At 43.3% G+C, this 21023-nt stretch overlaps 1 protein-coding gene across 2 annotated transcripts in view; it reads right to left on the reverse strand.

The window, feature by feature from the left end:
- The window catches only part of NEDD1 (NEDD1 gamma-tubulin ring complex targeting factor), an 83854-nt gene that overhangs the window by 21954 nt on the left and 40877 nt on the right, over positions 1 to 21023 (reverse strand). For both annotated transcript variants that reach the window (XM_044277273.1, XM_044277272.1), the window contains 10 exons: positions 16747 to 16863; positions 16164 to 16304; positions 15784 to 16013; positions 12320 to 12518; positions 10134 to 10308; positions 7538 to 7669; positions 6014 to 6061; positions 3072 to 3274; positions 2738 to 2885; positions 2258 to 2414 (listed from right to left, as the gene is read on the reverse strand). In XM_044277273.1, coding sequence (XP_044133208.1) covers positions 2258 to 2414; positions 2738 to 2885; positions 3072 to 3274; positions 6014 to 6061; positions 7538 to 7669; positions 10134 to 10308; positions 12320 to 12518; positions 15784 to 16013; positions 16164 to 16304; positions 16747 to 16821 — 1508 coding nt within the window. In that variant the 5' untranslated portion in view covers positions 16822 to 16863. The remainder of the gene's footprint in view (positions 1 to 2257; positions 2415 to 2737; positions 2886 to 3071; positions 3275 to 6013; positions 6062 to 7537; positions 7670 to 10133; positions 10309 to 12319; positions 12519 to 15783; positions 16014 to 16163; positions 16305 to 16746; positions 16864 to 21023) is intronic.

The raw sequence follows: 21023 nt of genomic DNA on the forward strand, positions 1-21023 counted from the left end.
AGCGACTCATCAACCGCGACCTCCCTTCCAGGTACGTAGGCCTGCTGAAATGTGGCCCCAAAGTGATCGATGACAGGCCGTATCTTATACAGCCGGTCATAGGCAGGATCACCTCGGGGTGGACATGCTGCATTATCGGAATAATGCAGACATTTCCGGATGGCCTCAAACCGGGAGCGTGTCATGACCATACTGTACAGTGGGGTCTGGTACAGGACGTCCCCACTCCAGTATTGCCTGACACTGGGTTTTTGGACTAGACCCATATGCAGCACGAGGCCCCAAAATGTCCTCATTTCGGCTGCACTGACCGGCGTCCAGCCACCGGGTCTAGCCAAAACTGAGCCTGGGTTTTGAGCGACGAACTGTTGGGCGTACAGATTCGTCTGCTCCACCATCAAATTCACCAGTGGGTTACTGAAAAAAAAACTAAAATAGTCAATTTCAGTAAACCCCACTGTGGGAATCTGGATTCCAGGATTGCCAGCGAAATCCGGAATCTCAGGCTCAAAGTCCACTGGGGGACACCAGCTAAGTTCATCGGCAGGGGTCTCCGGTGAACTTATTTGGTGGGCCGGGAAACCAGTACGAACCCCAGGGCGGCTCGTACTAGGGTGGGCCACAGGATCCCTAGCATGTGCGGCCCCTGGCTCCGCCTGGCGGCGTCTCCGCCGCCTTGGTGGCTCATCGTCATCCGATGATGATGAGGAGGATGCTGATGATAAGAGGAATGTGGGGTCATCCTCATCCTCACTGGGGCTCTCGGAGTCGGAGGCAATCTGGGCATATGCCTCCTCGGCCGAGAACACCCGGCGGGCCATGGGTGTGTGTGCGTGTAGGTGTGCGTGTGTGTAAAACTTTATTATATGTGCGTGTGTGTGGGGGCAACGGGTGTTCGCGTACTAAAAAAAGGAAAAAAGGGCAAGTGTTAGGAAAAAAAAAAAGTTGCTGATTAGCGGTACAACGCTGATCAGCGGTGGGGCAGGCGATGCGCTAACAGTGGACGGACGCTAAAAAGTGCCGACCAGTCAGCGAACGCAGAAAAAAAGTGGTGGTGAGGGGGCTAGTGGTGGTGGTGGGGGGGGGGGGGTTGGGGGGAGTGGTGGGGGGATGGGTGGAGGGGGTGGGGGGGCTGGTGGTGGTGGGGGGCTGGTAGGGGGGGGCAAGTGGCAGGGGGGGGTCTGGGGTCTGTTAGATGGATCAAAAAAAGTTTTGTGTAAAAGTTAAAAGTTTTTTTTTTTTTTTTTTTTTTCCTAACTAACTTTTCCCTTCTTTCCCTGCCTAACGATGCCTCTCCCTCACTGACCCTAACCTACCTGGGTGGCGATGGGTGCAGGAGGGTGATGGATGGCGATTAGGGGGACACAGGAGCTGGTGCTGGACGATGCTGCCGGGTGCTCGTGCAGAACAGGAAGAGGAGGGGAGAGAGGAGCGCAGGAAGTTTGAATCTCGCGCCTCTCTCCCCTGCACCAATCAGCACCCTGGACAGCAGTGTTCAGCACCAGGGCCAGCACCGCCTCCTCAAATCCTCGGACTGCGATTGGTGGTGTATAATTACGCCACCGATCGCAGTCTTTTTCCGGTTCATCGGGTCACCGGACACCCGAATGGACCGGAAACGCAGAAAACCGCAGGTCTGAATTGACCTGCGGTTTTCTGCGATCGCCGATACGGGGGGGTCAAATGACCCCCCCCTGCGTTGTTACGGGATGCCGGCTGAATGATTTCAGCCGAAATCCCGTTCCGATTAACCCCCGCGGCGCCGGAATGCCGATTTTAAGTCAGGACGTACCGGTACGCCCTTGGTCCTTAAGGACTCGGGAAATAGGGCGTACCGGTACGCCCTGTGTCCTTAAGGGGTTAAATAACTCTGTGGCTATATAAAATGTATAATTACATGCACTTACAAAAAGTATTCAGATCCAGGTGCTGGTTTAAAAACTGTAGAATATTTTTCGTGAGACAACCCATTTAAGAAGATTCAGCACCCTGCCTAAACCTTTGTAATGCAAAGATTTACACTGCAGTTCAAAGCAGTTGCAAAAAAACAGCCCCTTTCAGGCAGTTTTTGAGGTTGTGGATTTGGCCAGACACACTGCAGATTTCCCTATACGGAAAGTCTGCAGACCTGCAATGGTCACCAAACTTTTTATGTTTCCAACAAATCATTTTAAAATGGTTTGCAATTAGTAAAATGGCAAGCAGAATAACTTAAATTTGTTTTTTTGTAAGTTGTACTGCAGCATTGTAAAATTACCTGAAGTCATCAAGAGTTTCTTCAATCATATTTCTAATGAAATTAATTTGAACAGATGTTAGCGGGGCTCCAGATTTCTCACTTGCCAATGAATCTGCAATTTTTTCTGATAAGGAACAGGCAACTTCAGAACTCACAGAGTTAGACATCTTTGGACCTGCAAGAGAAAGTTATAAGTTAAAGTAGATTTCCCACCAGGAAAAAGAAACAAGCTGGTGAGCATTAACTTCCCCAGCAGATGACCTCTTCGTAATCTGCATCTACTTTGGTATCAAGTTAAAAAAGCAAGACAGATTTTCTCTCTGCAAATCAGCTACACAGAGAAGGGCCCCAGAGCAGAGACTGCTAAAGATTCCCCAATTAGCACCCAGCAAGCTTCAGTAGAAGGCACCACTGTGCAGCAATTCTTCACTTTGATGAGCTCGTGCCCATCACTGTGCAGCAATTGTATATGTGAACACCAAAAAGCCATGTACTTACTTAATACTTTTTTGCCATTAAATGAAAAGTCTTGTTTCAACTGGGATGGAGCTTGCTTTCCCATTCTTTCACTTGCATCTGGGGTCCGAGAAATGGGAACAGGTGATGTATTAATGGCTATTTGTTCACTGCTTGCTGGTTTTAATGGCTAGAACAGGAAAGAAAAATGACTGTATTATTACCATTTTATATCAGTGACACCGGGATATTACAAGCTACAACATATATAATCTGTAAACAGATGTATAGAGATAACAAAGATCACATAAATGTAACGGTTTTATCATACGCATAATACGTAGGACAAAAACGGTAAGTTTACTACACAGATTACCTGTTTAACAATATTCTCTTTTAAATCCGGTTTTACAATGTATGGTTTTCTGCTTTTATATTCCGCATCTTGTGACTCATCTTCTTCTTTAATAGGACTTCCAATAATTAAGTGTAAAGGTGAGGAATGAATCCCTTGATTATTGGAACCTGCAGGATGTCGTCTTGAAGGTATCGCACTGAACTGAGCCAAATAATCAAGGTCTAAGATGAAAGCAAACACATGTAAGATAATGTATTAACCGAGCAGGAGGCGCTGAGCAGATTGAAATATAGTTTTGTGGGAAAAGATTCAGTAAAACTTGTAACTTATTTACTTAAAGGCTACAGACATCTTCAGGGGCAATTTTCTATCATTTTGGTCTAGAATCATTTTTAAAATGATCTTTATTGAAAAACTTTGAACTGTTTTTCTTAGGGATTTCCATTTTTTCGATACTGGGCTGCACTGTCTAGTATCACAGAGCTTGGAGCACGCTGCTGTCAGCGCGCTCCGTGTTCTCCTCAGCAACACAGGGGAGAAGGAAGCACTCTCTCCCTCCCCCCTGTGCCGCTGCTGCCAATGAGGAGAGAGGGGCGGGCGCACTGCACCACCAGTTAAAGTTAACTTGTAATACAAATACAAGAGGTGGCAGAATCACATAGCCGGCACGCTGCCACTATGACAGGCCGCAGTTAGCCCCTCAGGTGCCGCACATTGGGGGGGGGGAATTAACTGTCGCTGATCACAGCTCCCTGATCGCAGGGTGCCGGCTGTGTGATTCTGCTGCCAGCACCCGCCTCCTGTATTAAAGGTCAATTATCACTGGTGGCGCAATGCGCCCCCCCCCCCCCCCCACCCAGTATCAAAAACAACATTGGTGGCGCAGTGCGCTCTCCCCCTCCAAAGTTTTAAAATCATTGGTGGCAGTGGCCACAGGGTCCTCTCCCCTCCTCCTTATTGGTGGTAGTGGCAGCTTCTGGGGCTCCGATCGGTTACCATGGCAGCCAGGACGCTACTGAAGTCCTGGCTGTCATGGTAACCTCTCTGCTGCTGTGTGTACTATGCACAGGGCAGCAGGGAGAGTGTGAGGTCCTATTCACCCTCATAGAGCTCTATTAGGGTGAATAAGACAAGGGATCAAAAGATCCCAGGTTGTAGCCCCTAAAGGGGGGGGGGGGGATAGTTAATAAATAAACTATATAAAAAAAAAAAAGAAAGTTAAAAAAAAGCCTAAATATTAAGTAGAAATCTCAGTTTCCCAATTTTACATAAAGAATATCGAAACAAGAAATAAACATATCACATATTGCCACGTCCGAAAAGTTCAAACTATTAAAATATTTCCTATGCGGTGAACGCCAGAACATAAAAAAAAAACTGCACAATTCGCCATTTTTTTTTGTCACCTTGTCCCCCAAAAAATAGGATCGGACTGTTCAATTATGAGCCAGACGTTCCATAAAATGCAGAATGTGCACTGCTTTTTTTGGCGTTTTATTTTTTTCACGTGGATTTGAATGGTATCGAGTATCGCAATACTTTTTTTTATGGTGTCGAAACCGAATCAAAATTTTGGTACCAAAACAAACTAGTTTTTCTTATACAGATTTCACAGCTCATAAGTAGTCACTATAGGGAAACAATTCACAGGTTGATAAGAATTTTGCTTCAATGAGCTGTCAGGAGTTCAGAGATAAGGTCTACACATGAAGCCCTCAGAACAATTCTCTGATGGAGTTGATGTAAAATAGAGAGCTTGATAGCATGCAAATGCACTTAAAGTGAAAGTTGTATGGGAAAAGCTGTTAAAAAGTTTTAAGAAATACTAACTGAAAGAATGATTTTTAGATCAAAATTAGTACATTTAGCCTTTAAATCTCTGCTCATTTTGAGCTTTGGAGTCTGGCAGGGGCTCCTAGTCACCTAGTCAGCAAATGCAGTAAAACTGCAGAATGGAGTGTTAGTCCCATATGTTAGTTCATTGCTCCATTCACTTTAAAGGGACAGTAACCCCTAAAAAAAAAAAAAAAAAAGTAAAAAAGCATAACCTGCTAAGGAAAATTTGCCTATAACTTTTTCTGCATGCATATAGGAAAACTGCTACCAAAATCAGTTTTAGCAGATTTCCTGAAGTCAGAGAAGTGCCCCCTTCCTCCCAGCTCCTTTATCTTCAGCTGGGGACAAATTATGTGCACTGACATGACCTTACAGACAAGGAAACTTGGAAAAGGGATGGAGCTCAATACACTTCAATGGACACAAAGTACTGTGAAAAAAGAAAACTGCAAAACCTCTTACAAATCACCCCCCTTCTGTTTGTGCAGGTAGACTATACAGTGCCAGTGCATTGACACTACAGAAAGTGTTACCCAGCTTTCCCAGGTTGCCTGAATGTATTACAGGAGGGATTAAAAGTCACGTGGAGCTGTACACACTGTCCAGATAATGTTACACTTACATTATAGTTTTCCTGGGATCGTGAAAGGCAAATCTGTGTAGCTATGGCACTATTTAGGAGTGAGGAGGGGATTTGCCTTGGAAGATTTATTATTCTGCAGTCTATTAAAAGTTCCTGGTTTACCTATATAAAGGCAGGCAAATTTGGAATTCAGCTGTCTGGGAAAGCTGGGTAACAATCACTGCAGAGATGCAATAGAGGTCATAAATAACAAATATCAGGACAACTTTGAGTATAATCTGACGAAACAAGAACAAATAAAGACACATAAGGAGATTGTTAGGTACAGGTTGTATACATTTTTTGTTTGGAATGTGGGTTTAGTAGCCCTTTAAGGCTCAAAGTAGTCCAAATCCTAAAGTGGTTAAGCATAATTACAGTACTACAAGCAGATTATTATTGTGGGCCTCTCACAACTGTTGCTGTTTTTCATTAACCAATAAAGTTGTGTTCTACTACATTACATAAGGTCTCACTATTCAACAAAAATGATATCACATACCGTTTCCTTTAGATGCAAATTCTTCCATTACTCTCAAGTGTAAAGCATCTTCAGGGGGGGGGGGGGGAAATATATAAAACATATCCATTTATTTCATAAAGACATGATATGCATGCATTAAAACACCAAATTAACAGAAACAACTTCAAGGCATCTTAAGGCCACAATCAATTATGGCACATTTGTTGTGAATTTTGCAACAAAGAATTCACTGTAAATTACAGTACAACACAAGTGAATGGAATTTTCAAAAACAGATTTTTGATTTTGGGATTTTCTAAATCAAATTTTTGCTTTGGATATAAGGGCATGCTACAGATTTTCAAATCCATGGGATGCTGCAGATATGCAACATGATGAGACTGCTGCAAAATTCCTATGTAAGGCTACTTTCACATCTGCACTTTATATGCTGGTTTTGAGATTCGGCAGAGGATCTCAAAACCGGAGCAAAACGTTTCACAAACAGATCAGGATCCATCAGAATGCAATCTGTTCTGGTTTGTTCCATTTTGTGACTGAACAAAAAACCACTGAAAGCTGCAGTTTCGTGTACGGTCCATGAAATAGAACAAACCACATCCGGCACTGAAAACAATGTGCCAGATCTGTTTATTTCGGAAGAAAAACGGATCAGTCACCCATTGACTTAAATAGTTTTTTTGTGCCAGATCCAGTTTGTTCAGTTTCGATCTAATACAACTACATCCGAACGGAACAAATGCATCCTGATATATTAGATCAAACTAAAGAATTCTGTTCCGGTTTTGAGATCCTCTGCCGATCACAAAAAGGAATACAAAGCGCAAATGTGAAAGTGGCCTGCCTAACAAAATGAAAAATCTGCAGCATCTCAACTCACTGTATAAAACAAATGTTCTTTATTAGACATACTGTACTTACAGGGGTTGGCCCATCTCAGACATTGATGCCATATCACCAGGATATGCCCTCAATGTCAGATGAGAACGAGTTCCACCTCTGGTAACCACTCCTATCTCTGGAACAGGGCCCACAAAGTAAATGGAGAAGCACACTGTGCATACGTGGACTATTCTACATTGACTGTTACTGGCTGTTTTCATTTGTCCCAAAGTGTTGAATGGTAACCAGTGAATGAAGGGTGGCTGAACCTGGAGCCTGTTCTGGAGATAGGAGCGAGTCCCAGAGGGACCACTCCTATCTGACATTGACAGCATATCTTAGCGATATGTCCGAGATGGCAATACCCTTTTAATGGGGCTGTCCAGTATTGATGGCCTATTCTTAGTACAGGCCATCACTGGCAGGGGTCTGACATCTCGTCAATCAGCCGTTTTGGGGTAGTTCCAGGACCAGATATCGGCACCAGAACTACACAACTCAGTCCAATGTGTGAAGTGGACAGAGCTTTTTACTGTAGTGCTGCTCCCATTCTCTCCAATTTGGGCATTAACTAGCTCAATCCATTATCAGATACATGGCCAATCCTGAAGATAGGCATCAAAATAAAAGCAATGGAAACCACCATAATAAAAAACGTACCCTCACGTACTGGAGAAAATATGTCACCCAGACTACTTCTTCCAAAAGAATCTACTGATTTTAAGTCTGATGTCTTAGCAATGTCGGTTTCTTTTGATGGTATTACATCAAGACTTGTGCTATGTGGAATACCTAGGGGGGATAAGGAAAACATAAATTAGCATGGCAAAAAACACAAATATATTATGATCCAATGACATAACTAGCCTTTTAGCTGTCGACAACCAATTGCAGTGCAGCATTAAAGGGGTTGCCCTCCATTTTCACAGAGGCAGCCTCCTGACTTGAGCATCGGAGCAGTTCATGCTCCGATACTCTCCTTTGCTAAATCGCGCAGGACAAAGGCATTTTCAGGAGTTCCGGAGACGAACCAGGCTCTCCGTAGGGCTGCCAGGAAGCCTGGTGACGTCACCGGCACTGCTGGGCGGGCCTTAGTGATGCCCTAGCCGGTAAAACGGCTAGGGCAGCGCTAAAGCACGCCATCAGAGACAGTGACATCACCGAACACACTGTCAGGCGGAAGTTTCCGCCCGGCAGTGTATTACTGTAAACAAAAGAGCCCTTGCCCTGAGCGATCTAGCTTCAATGCTAACATCAGGGGGGCTGCCTGGGTGAAAATATGGGTATGTCCGGGATCAGCTATGAACCCAGAAAATCCCTTTTAAGGGGTCTAGGTTGTCTAGGTTCAGAGCTGAACCCGGATATAGCATCTTCTTTACTCATTTACGTATGAGTGGAGCATCGTAGGCGTTTCCTTGCTCCGATGCTCCCTCTTGCCTTGCGCTGCATCGCGCAGGGCAAGGTCTATTTGTCTGCTGGTAACATACTGGGCTTCTCCTCACTATGCTAGGCGGAGACTTCTGATTAGCAAATGAGCGGTCTGTAGTGGTGCCCTAGGCTGTATTAGAGAAGGGTGCCGTGACGTCACCGACACAAATGGGCGGTCTGTAGCGCTGGCTTAGGCCGTTACAGCGCTCTCGGAAGGTGGGAATGAAAAAATGTAAAATAGGCCACACCCTAACTGTTATATAGCATGGCACATTATATCTGGCTTTTATTAAATATGATTAAATGTATAGTTACATAAAAAAAATTCCAATTTCACAATTTTTGCTTTTTCAGCAGCTGACATGTCATAATTAGAACATTAAATCTTAACAAGCCTGTTTTAGCAACTACTTGCATTTCCCATGTACTAACAATTCTGAAGTGTCTATTCTTATGAATCTATGTTGAGCCATTCCTTTGCTATTTCTACCAGAAGTATAAATGTATTACCAGCAGTTTTCAGTAAAGGTACAGGTGTGTGTTATCAGTTGGAGGGGTGTCCCAGTCTGATACCAGCAGCACTGATTGTGCAGAGTGAATTTATTTGTAAAGTTCTAGCAGGAATAATACAGGAATGGCACAACATACAGACATAGGAATATATGCCCCAGAATTGTTATTACATGGGGGATGCAAATACGGTAGTTACTAAAACAGACATGTCAGGAGAGGAGACAGGTTCACTTTAAACAGTAGTTCATATTCTGAACATATTCTCTGTGACAATAAGCTCTATTAGGCTACTATCACACTAGCGGCAGGACAAATCCGTCAGGCCGTTCACACTGTCGGATCCATCCTGCCGCTATTTCGCCGTGCCGCCGCTCCGTCCTCATTGACTATAATGGGGATGGGGGCGGAGCTCCGGCACAGCACAGCAGTGCACAGAGAAAGGCCGCCGGACTAAAAGTACTGCATGTCCGACTTTTTCGTCCGGCGGCCTCTCACCGCGAACTTGCTGTGCTTTGCTGGAGCTCCGCTCCCACCCCCATTAAAGTCAATGGGGACGGAGTGGCGGTCCGGCGAAATAGCGGCAGGACCGATCCGACAGGGTGAACAGCCTGTCGGATCCGTCCTGCCGCTAGCGTGAACGTACTTACTAAAGGAGTGCCTCAATAGGCAGCATAGCAACGTTAGGTACGCATGCACTAAAGTATTTTTTTTCTGCATCCAATCTGCATTTTGTGAGGGTCAAATACGGACCCATTCACTTCAATAGGACTGCAAAAGATGCGGTTAGCACACCATGTGTTGTCTGCATCCTTATGTCCGTTCTGTTGCACCTGCAAAAAAAAAAAAAAATACATGTCCTATTATTGTCCGTATTATGGACAAGGATAGGACTGTTCTACAGAGGGCAGGAGGTTTGTTCCACAAAATGAGGAACGCACATGGCCGTTATCCGTGTTTTGCGGACAGCTAAACAAGCTACGGTCGTGTTGATGAGTCTTTAGATAGCTGTTCATTCAGTCAACCTCTTTCTCCCATCTTCCACATCCATGCATGGCTGAACTTATCTCTCTTGAGAACAAAGGATCGAACATGTTGAAATCCAACTAAAAGTTCAACATGATGAAAGGCAGTTGCTTTTGCCAAATCAGGCTGGGGCCAGACAACCAGATGCAAACATAAGACAGATCCTTTGCAACCTTTTTAGAATGTTTACCAAAGTTGAATCCAACTTTACATTACTGTGTAGCTCCAACAGAAAAACACTGGGGAATGCCAAAAGGCAAAATTATGAATAGAACACAAAACACATTCATACCAGGTTTGGCATTATTCATTTCAAGACCCCTACTGTCCACCGTCACTGCTGCTTGTGTAAGTGCTGGTGCTGCTAAACTGGCCGGTAAGTCTTTTACGGTATAAGTTGACTTGGTCGGCGCTTTCTTTGCAACATTTGCGGATACCAAGGAAGGTTTATTTGAACTTTTGCTGGACTAAAAAGAAAAAAAAAATATACAATTAAGCTACATAAGGACACAGTGTACATAAATAGGAAATATTATTAGGAGGAACCAACATCTGTTCTCAGCTCATTCACTAGTCAAGTGCAAGATCAAATACAGAGAAAGGTGCTGATTACGCGCTGCTGCTCCCTGACACTATTTCCTTGTACAACTCCAATGGACAGTGGCTGTGCTTGGTATTGCAACTCATTCACTTGAATGGGTCGGAGCTGTGCCTATGCCATCTGACTGATGAATGTGATGTCACAGACCGCAGCGCTCACTGGAGTGCCAAGTTAATTGTGGGGGTAGTGGGAGTCAGACATCCACCAATCTGATATTGATGGCCTGTTCTGAGCATAGGAAATCAATATAAAAAGTCTCAAACAACCCCTTTAAAAATAGACTGTTTAAAAATGTGCAAGATTTATCACAGTGGCTGATGCTGGATGATAAATTTGGTGCAACGTCAGAAGGTCTATTCTAAGCCTATATTGCAAATTTGTATCTCGAATATAGCAACTTCGAGAATTAGCGAATATTTAGAATATAGTGCTATAAATTCATTTTTAGAATATTCAGCATTTTTCTCATCTGAACACATGATTCCTCACTGCTTCTTGCTTGTGGGCCAATGAGTCATTGGCCCACAAGCAACTTAAGCAGGGAGGAATCATGACTTTAGATGGGAAAAATGACGAAGATTTTAAAAAAACAAATCTATAGCACGATATCAAATATATTTGTTTTTTAGAATATTCATCTTTTTTTTTTTTAACTGTACAGTTGTTCCACTTCGGCATACTCCTCCCCGACCAGCGTCCCCGTCACCTTGGAAACGCCTGGAGGTTAGAATATACCATCGGATCTGAGTTTTCACGATCTCTGTACAGTCGTTTCACTTCGGCATACTCCTCCACGACAAGCGTCCCTGTCACCATGGGAACGCCTGGAGGTTAGAATATACCATCGGATCTGAGTTTTCACGATCTAATGGATCTAACCTCCAGGCGTTTCCATGGTGACGGGGACGCTTGTCGTGGAGGAGTATGCCGAAGTGGAATAACTGTACAGATTTAAAAAAAATAAAAAAAAAGACGAATATTCTAAAAACAAATATATAGCACTATATTCTATAGTGCTATATATTTGTTTTTGACGCACGCCTGTATTCATCACGTAATATTCGCATATTACGCGATCATTACCTTGCCGATTTTTCAAGTAAAAATTTTTGGGAATATGAAGAATATTCGACAAATATTCTACAACATATTCGCGAATTCGAATATTACCCTGCCGCTCATCACTCCTGTATACTAGAAGGCATGTATGCCAGTTTCTGGGCACATTTTCATCATTAATTGTGTGCACAAAGTTAAAGAGGACGCCACTCCTGTTTTAGTCAGTACTTTTATTCCCCGTATTAACAATTCTGGAGCATCTGTTCTTATGACTGCATGTTGTGCCATTCCTATATTATTCCTACTAGAAATTTATGAATGAATTGCAAACAGTCTGCAATAAAGGACCATCTGGGTGCCACGAGTTGGACATCATAAATGATGTTATAAAATGCAATACATAAGTTGTTACAATGCCAAATAGTGTATATAACTGAATTATAGGATCGCGCTTGAGTCCGCGCGATAGACGGGATCGCGCTGCTACTGAGGCCGACGGCGCATGCGCCGCCTGTACAAGCGCGGTCCCGGCGACTGAGCCGGGTGTCAATTAGACTGCATAGAGGCGGGGTTAGGGCAGAGGAGTTACAGCCTGGAGTGAGGGAAGGGTTACCCCCTTGACTTCTATCGTGACTTGTGGAGCTGGAGAAGAGTACTTTATAAGGCGATTTTGTCATGCATATACATGGCAGAAAAGCGGGACAAGACTGTATGATAACACAATGAGGATGATCTAGAAGGTACTTTTGATAGTTTATTAAGTGAAATGCAGGTGAAAGGTTCGCTTTAATGCCCAAAGGATCAAGTGCAGAACTCACTTTGTGTGTGCTGCTGTGTTGAAACTGAATGCACTGCACAGAAGTTTTATGGGCATTCACTGATTTGATCGGTGAGTTTAACATTCTTAAATCGTAAAGGTAAATTTTTCCACGTGATGTGCCCACTGCCAGTGTTGCTCCATCAGGCATGAAGTCTACAGCAGTCAGAGGTGAATCAGTTACTACGGTCTGCAGAAGACTAGAGGAAAAAAGATATATAAAAAGTTAACCAGATGAACAATTACAAAACTATTGTTTGATAATATACCACTGTCCAAGTAAAGCTTCATTATCACATGATAAAAAAAGCAATGTAAGTTACTAATAGGTAGGGTTGTTTCTATACCATGAAAAAAATTGCGATACTCTATACCATTCGATACCACCCGGAAAAAAATTAAAAAAACAACCAAAAAAAAGCCTTGTGTGTTGCGCATTTTATATAACGTCCGTCCTATAATCAAACAGTCCTATCCTATTTTTGGAAGGGGACAAGGCGACAAAAAGATAAAATAAAATAAAAAAGCGAATCATGCAGTTTTTTTTCTGTTGCGGCGTTCACCGCATAGGAGATTTTTTTTTATATTTTAATAGTTTGGACTTTTCAGACGTGGCGATATGTAATATGTGTATTTATTTATTGTTTATATACTTTATATGTAAAATTGGGAAAGGGGGTGATTTATACTTAATATTGTGGTGGTGGTGTTTTTTTTTGTTTTTTTAACTGTTTATTTAATAATTATTTCCCCCCTTAGGGGCTAGAACCTGGGATCTTTTGATCCCTTGTCCTATTCACCCTAATAGAGCTGTATCAGGGTAAATAGGATCTCACACTTTCCTTGCTGCCCTGGGCTTTGTACACACAGCAGTAGAGCGATTACCATGGCAGCCATGGATTCAGTAGCATCCTGGCTGCCATGGCAACCGATCGGTGCCCCGCAATTATACAGCTGGGGCTCCGATCAGAAGCTGCCACTTCCATCAATGAGGAGGAGAGGGGACCCTGTGGCCACTGCCACCAATGATTTTAATACTGGAGGGGGCGCACTGTGCCACCAATGATAACGTTTAATACAGGAGGCTGGGTGTGGGCAGCAGAATCACATAGCAGTCACCCAGCCCTCCGGGGTTAACTACCGCTGATCGCAGCTTCCTTTCATAGAGGCTGGGTGACGGCTATGTGATTCTGCACCCAGCGTCCTCTATTTGTATTAAACGTTAACGTTCATTGATGGTGCAGTGCGCCCTCCCCTCCTCCACCCTTCATTGGTGGCAGCGGCGACACAGGGGGAGGGAGAGAGTGACTCCTTCTCCCCTGTGCTGCTGAGGGAACATGGCGCTCGCTGATAGCAGCGTGCTCTATGCACTGCAGTACTAGACTGCGCAGTAGCACATACTAGTATCGAAAAATTTCAAATCCCTGTATCGAGGTCGATACCAGACAAAAATATCGAATGGGTATCGAAAATTTGATACCCGAAACAACCCTACTAATAAGTAAAAAATACAATGCAACAGCACTCTGCAGACCCTTTTTTTCTTTACTAATAAGTAAGATATAATACCAAGTTCATCTTTCATTTGGGTATAAATCATCTTAGATGATTGTTCGGGTGAGCAAAAAGGAGGACTGGAGACCGAGCAGTCAGCCATTTACAATGAAATCTGTCATTCTGTAGCTCGATATGTACAGTGATACATAGAAGCTGCAGAAGCCAAACAGTACACATTTTTTCAATAAATCCCTGTAGCAAAAATGTTTTTGAATATTTTAGCAAACTGTGCATAAATTAAAGATAGAGGCAAATAAAAGAAACATATCAGAGAAAAAAGCATTTTTCTCCACTTCCAAGCTCTTTTCTTCCACCCCTCCCAAACTAACATTATCCATCCTGAGAGAATAAGATAGACTGTCAGCTCACTACAGTCAGATTACATGCTGCCCATGGAAGGGCAGGGAGAGGAAAGGGGTAGGAGGAGTACATTTACAGTCCGTCTCAGTCTCAAGATGGAGAATGTTAGTTGGGTAGGGAGGAAAGAATTATTTTTTATAAGAAATATTTCAAAGTTTCTTATATCGATTTATGTAAAGTGAGTCGCCATTTTAATAAAATAATGCCATCAAAGCCCATAGCCTTTAAATATTACAGTGGAGGCAGCAGATTTTCATTAGCCAGAACAAACAAGAATTTTTCTGCCCTATGACAACCAACAATAATATCAGAAAGGAGATAAACTTATGTCCGCTATATCAAGAACTAGATCTTTCTGATGTTAGCTATATCAGAAAGTTGGTTAAGGTTAATCATGAAATTAAAGCGTACTTATCATTATAAAAAAAAAAAAAATATCACAATCCCTCCTTATGAAGCTGTAGATGCATTTTAGACAATTCCTCTCTCCATCCTTGCAGAGGGGGTGGCCCTTCCTGGTGTGACAGAAGAGTTGTACACTGAGCTAATTCCATGTCTCCTGCTGTCTCATGCCCGCCTGAAGAAGGGGATCTTTAAAGGGACACTTCCATCGCTTTTTTTAAAATCACATATTAAAAGGTCCATTCACACATCCATAGAATGGGTCCGCACACACATTGTACTCCCGAAAAAAACCAAAAACATGTCCTATTCTTGTCCGCAACAGCGGACAAGAATAGGCATTTCTATAGGGGTGCTGGCCCAGTGTACTGCGAATCCGCAACACACTACGGACGTGTGAATGGACCCTAACTGTAGGTAAATATTCTATGCATTTATTTTATTTTTTTACAAAAAAAAAAAACAGGCGAAATATAGGTGGATGGTTTTCTAGTTATATATGTTGAAATAACTCCATGTACTCTAATTACTGCCCTGAATTCTTTTTTTATTTGGACTTTTAGCATGGCAAACAGCTTGACTGTCTCAGTCAGTCCATTCACTGCAGCCTGCAAAGAAAAAAAAGATAAGGGACTCAATTACAGCATCACACATTACACTGATAAGTGCAATGCTCTTCTGTAGACATCTTTATAGCGCCCTATCAAGAGAACAATACAGCTGTCATACTGTTATCCCAATTCGACAACTACTATTAATAATAATAAGGACTATCCTTCAGATAACATCTTCCCCTCAACAGCAGCAGTATCAACTGTATCTCAGTGTGTTGACTGCTATAGAAGGACAATAATTAGCATTTTGTTTTTTTAATAGTATGTAGTACTGTCAAAATGAAAAAGAAGAACAGCCAAACAAGTTTTCTATGAATGCAGATTGCGAAAAATATATATATATTTATTTTTTACAAAAGTGTCCTTTTAACAAGATCCCTTCTTCCTCCACTCTCACTTCTGCAGTTTCCCCTCCTGCCTATCTGGTTTTCATCTAGAGTTTTTTGATGAATGAAGAGGCTTCTGACTATCAAAAGTCAGGGAAAGGATGCTGGAGTTTATGGATAGAACTAAAACATGAAAAAATGCTTACATTTTTCTGGACACATCATAACAAATAATTCTTTTATCTAATCCAATGGTCACAAGCAGAAGGTCATTTACGGGAGAGAAGCTGATTCCTGATGCAGGGGCCTTGTGAGCACTGTCAAACATATGTACTGGATTTTGGCTGTGTGCATCCCATAGCATTACGCTGCCACTGTCCGATGCTGCACCAAGTAGAAACTTCTTTATATAGGAGTATTTTAGATGTCGAATTGGCTAAAAGAAGCAAATACTGGATTTAATTAAGAGAAGATCATGGCATTTACAGCATAAATGATGGCACTTTTTTTAACTGAGACATAATAAAAAAAAATCAAAAAAAAAAAATCGAACTATATAAAAACAGGGTCACAATACATCCAATACCTGATTGCTGCCGTGGCCAAATGGTGCACTGGATAAATTGGTAGTAACATTATGCAATACGATTTCACCACTCATAGAGCCCGAGGCAATATAGCTGTCATTCCCATTAAACGTAACTGAAGTTATCTCATCTTTGTGATCCTAAAATAAATAGGAAGACAAAACAGGTCACAAGAATAGGTACCAGAAAATATAGTTACTTTCACTAAACCACAGCTGAAGGCTTTTCAACTGACTGTAGTTCAGATTGAGTAAGGCCGAATGCACACAGCCGTGAGCGGTCCGTGGAACCACGGCCTGGATTCCTGCTTAGAGCAGGAGCGCGCGTCGTCATTGGTTGCTATGACGCCGTGCGCTCCCTGCTGCTGCCGCAATACAGTGATACACTGGTATGATCTATACCAGTGTATTACTGTAGTGCGCCGGCAGCAGGGAGCGCACGGCGTCATAGCAACCAATGACGACGCGCGCTCCTGCTCTCAGCAGGAATCCAGGCCGTGGTTCCACGAACCGTTCACGGCTGTGAAAAACGGCCGTGTGCATTCGGCCTAATTCAGACCAAAAAGAAGGAAAAACTTCTTACCTTCAAGGATCGATGTAGTCTTTTAGACTTTAAATCCCAGATATTCACAGTGTTATCGAGGCCTCCACTGACCATATACTGGGAGCTGGAGTTGAGATTCACACATGTCTGCTTTTTCTAGTAATTGAGAGATCACTAATGTTAAGCACGTCCATGCAGTAACATGAATAACAGCACAATGTCACAGTGTACACACAAAACCTATGTTTCCTACACATTTCATTAACAGGTTTTCTGAAACCGCCAAAATTTGGGACAACGGCAAAATAAGACTTAGGCTACATGCACATGACCTTTGTGCGTTTTGTGGTCCGCAAAACACAGATGGCGTCCGCGCCACAATTTGCGGAACGGCACGGACAGCCATTAATATAACTGCCTGTTCTTGTTCGGAAAACGGACAAGAATAGGACAGGTTATATATTTTTTGCGGACAGCACAAGAAGTGCTGACCGCATCTTTTGTGGCCCCATTGAAGTGAATGGGTCTGCATCCAAGCCAACGGTCGTGTGCATGTAGCCTTAAAGGCATTGTCCAAGTATAGGAAAGTGAGGGCGCTTTCTTCTTAAAGCAGCAGCACATCTGTCCATGGGCAGCACATCTGTCTTGAATTGCACATCACATACCACACGACCTGCGGGTATTTGACAACTCTGTCACTCATTAGTGACTGCCCATACGTGTTTTTATGGCGTTCACTGACTGGTTTTAAACTTGCACAATGGCTTTTTTACAGCTGTGAAGGTTTAGCGTGGCACAGGTGTCCCTGCAGGGTGGAGCGGGTGTCCAGCTGTCTAGTGATAGCAAGGTGCCTGCTCTAAAGGCAGGGATCCGAGTTTTCTTTAACCCTGTCGTTGCTGTGGGCAATAGTGACTGCAGCATCTAAGTGGTTTCAGGGGGAGTAGGCTCTATTGAAGGCCCCCAGGTCTGCCTTTAGTGTATGCCAGAGACATGGCCTAACAGACTGCCTGTCAGTTTCCTATTGGCATAATACACTTACTACATATGTGTATCACACATGAGGCAGTATTTGTCTAGCAGAAAGCCGGAAGATCACATTATAGTAAATCTAATTCTGGTGGTGTGTGGTGGTGTCCGGCTATACTGGATATGATAACTCTCGCAGTCTGTATCTGTGCCGGAACAGACTACTGGATTTTGCTGCAGGGCATGTCAGCAGAGCCTTAGGGCTCTTTCACACTACTTTTACTTTTTGTTTCAGTTAAAAAATGATCAATTTAACTGATAAGCTTCTAGAGAGAAAAAAAAAAATGACTACAAAAGTGCATCGGATTTGTCTATTTTGCATTACTGTCAGTTTTTTCTTCCTGGATGTGATGCTTTCAGTTGCAAAAAATCAACTAAAAGTAAGGCTTCATGCACACGACTGTATGTATTTTGCTGTCTGCAAAAAACGGATCCGCAAAAAAATACAGATGACATCCATGTGCATTCCGTATTTTGCGGAACGGAACAGCTGGCCCCTAATAGAACAGTACTATCCGTTGTCCGTAATATGGACAATAATAGGACATGTTCTATTTTTTGCAGAACGGAAATATGGACATACAGAAATGGAATGCACACGGAATAACTTCCGTTTTTAGGCAGACCCATTGGAATAAATGGTTCCGCATATGGTCAGCAAAAAAAACAAAAAACGTTACGGACACGGAAAGAAAATACATTCGCGTGCATGAGAGCCCTAATAGGAAGATCAGTACTGATCGCATACAATAGCATCCATCAATCAGTTTAACTGATACGTAAAAAAAAAAAAAAAGTGAAAAAAAACCTACTGTCCTCCCACTGACACACCCCTTTCCTGAAAATTCAAACTATGACAGGTCGCTTGCTTTTTCCAGGTAAAAATTGTAAAACCGGATCAGTTTTTTGTTTTTTCAAAAAACAGATGCAAGCTTTTTCAGTTTCTCTAAGAACTGATTGCATGCCAGTAATAAAAAATGGGATGAGAGTCCGATTAAATTCCCCAGAAGCCAGAGAAAGTGAAACCCTGGGTCGGGCAAAAAGGTTTAGTGTGCTGCTGGATATGATTTTTTATGACCGCTTTTATTTTCATTTTAAATTTGTAAGTATAATAAAGCCCCCTAAATCTGAAATCGTTCAGGTGGTGTTTGCACTATGTTTTGTCTCATCCTCGAGGAAAAAAACTACAATTAGCAGAGGGCTGGATTCCTGAACTCTGGAGCTTGTGGAACTGAGTCCCAGGAGCGCTGAAGCTGGTGTGACAGCTAGTTTGTTTAGGCTATGTTTACGTCATCAGTAACCCGATCCGGCATTGCCAGATATTGCCATTCACCGCTGGACCCCATAGACTATAATGGGATCCAGCAGCTTTCCAGCATGAGTGCCGGGTTTCGGCCGGACAAAAGTCTGCTTCCTGGATCTGGTGACCTCCGTCAGGCTGTTTCTGCCGTAACAGGTTACCAGTGATGTGAAGGTAGCCTTAAAGGGGTTGTCTGAGTTATTATTTTGTTCTTTGTATGTTTTTAACTAGGCAAATGAAATGACTTTTAAATTCACTTACTTTATTTCCAATTGCTGCTTTCTCAGATTTGACTGAGGGTCACATGACCTGTGATGTCAGCATCTCTCCCTGCTCAGATGATGTTTCGCTGCACAAGCCTGAGAGAGCAGATGTGTGCCTGTACACAAGATGTCACTGTGCTGGCCACACACCCCTGCACTGCCAGCTGCTGCTTATTGCTCTCTCCCTGGATTCTTGAGTAAAAACATTAGCACAGACTCAGGGCTGAAGGCTTTACAGAGTAGCTGCAGGCTATGAGGAGACCAATTCTGGGCACAGGAGCTGACAGAGGAGTTCTGCAGAGCATTGAACAAGAACAGGCAGGGGGAAGATCCTTTGTGTATCAGCAGTGTCATTGTACAGCTGGGATTTGTAGTCCTACAAATACAACATGCTGCTGAGTCTCCCAGCAAGCAGACATGTCAATCAGGGCAGCACTTGTATTCACTCCCTTAGCAGAGCAGGGCGAAGGGCAGAGATTGTTGTTATTGCAGGTAAACAAAGGGCCAGAAGAGAACCAGGGAAATATAGATTATTTTTTTTTGGCCTAAAACTTGCTTAGCTTAGTTATATATTGCTGCCCATTACATTTACATTGCTATATATTTTTTTTTCCATAACTCGGACAACCCCTTTAACCGCCTCCGGACCGCCTAACGCAGGATCGCGTTCCGGAGGCGGCTCACTCAGGCACAGTCACACATCTATGCGTCATCTCGCGAGACGCGAGATGACGCTCAGAGCCGGCCCGCGCATCGCGGGCCGGCAAAAGTTTCAGGACAATTTCGGCATCAGCCTGCCAGCCAATGATCGTCGCTGGCAGGCTGATGATTTTCAAATTTTTTTATCACAAGCCATCTAACACATTATATTTATAAATATAATGTGTTAAATGACTGCTGTGCTCCTCTGCTGGTTCTTTTCGTCGGTTGGTTCCAGCAGATGAGCACAATTCGCAGTGAGTACACACCAACAGTACACTTAGCCCCAGATCACCCCCCATCACCCCAATTAACCCCTTGATCGCCCCTGTCAATCACCTAGTGAAAGGGGAAAAAAGTGATCAGTGTAAACTGTCACTTTTTTTTTTCCACTGGTATTGACTGATAGTTTTAGGATAGTTTAGGCCCCTTGGTTAGGTAGTTAGCGATCGTTTAGCGCCCAGCCCACCGCAGTCACTGATTCGCTGATTAGCGTATCGCTAATCAGCATTTGTACTGTTCTAGTATCTGTAAGTGATCAAAACTGATCACAGTCAGATCTATAATAGTATTAGCGTCACCTTAGCTTGCCCTCCACCCAAAACGCAGTGTTTGCCTGATTAGACCTGATCGGTCGTCCACACGTGCGTTCACCCACGCCCGCCACGCCGCAGTGACAAAAAATTTATTTATTTTTGATCACTGCACAATCACTTTACACGCACTGCGGCGATAAAGAAATCAGTTTTGCCATTTTTTATCAATCGCAGCGGCCTCCGGTACTTCGCTAGCCTCCCATTTGTAAGACAGGCTTGCTTTTTTTCTTGGGTAGTCTCAGGGAATACCCCCTAAATTTAGTAGTCCAAATGGCAAATAAGGGGTATTCTTCTGAAGAGGCCTACAGGCTTCTGACCCAGTCGGATGAGGAATGGGAACCCTCATCTGACAAATCCAGCGGGTCAGAATATGAACCTGTAGAAAGCAGTGGCAGTCTGACCCAAAGTTCGGACAAGGAGGTTGAGGTCCCT

Source organism: Bufo gargarizans, chromosome 2 (genome assembly GCF_014858855.1).
Source record: "Bufo gargarizans isolate SCDJY-AF-19 chromosome 2, ASM1485885v1, whole genome shotgun sequence".
NCBI classification, from domain to species: Eukaryota; Metazoa; Chordata; class Amphibia; order Anura; family Bufonidae; genus Bufo; species Bufo gargarizans.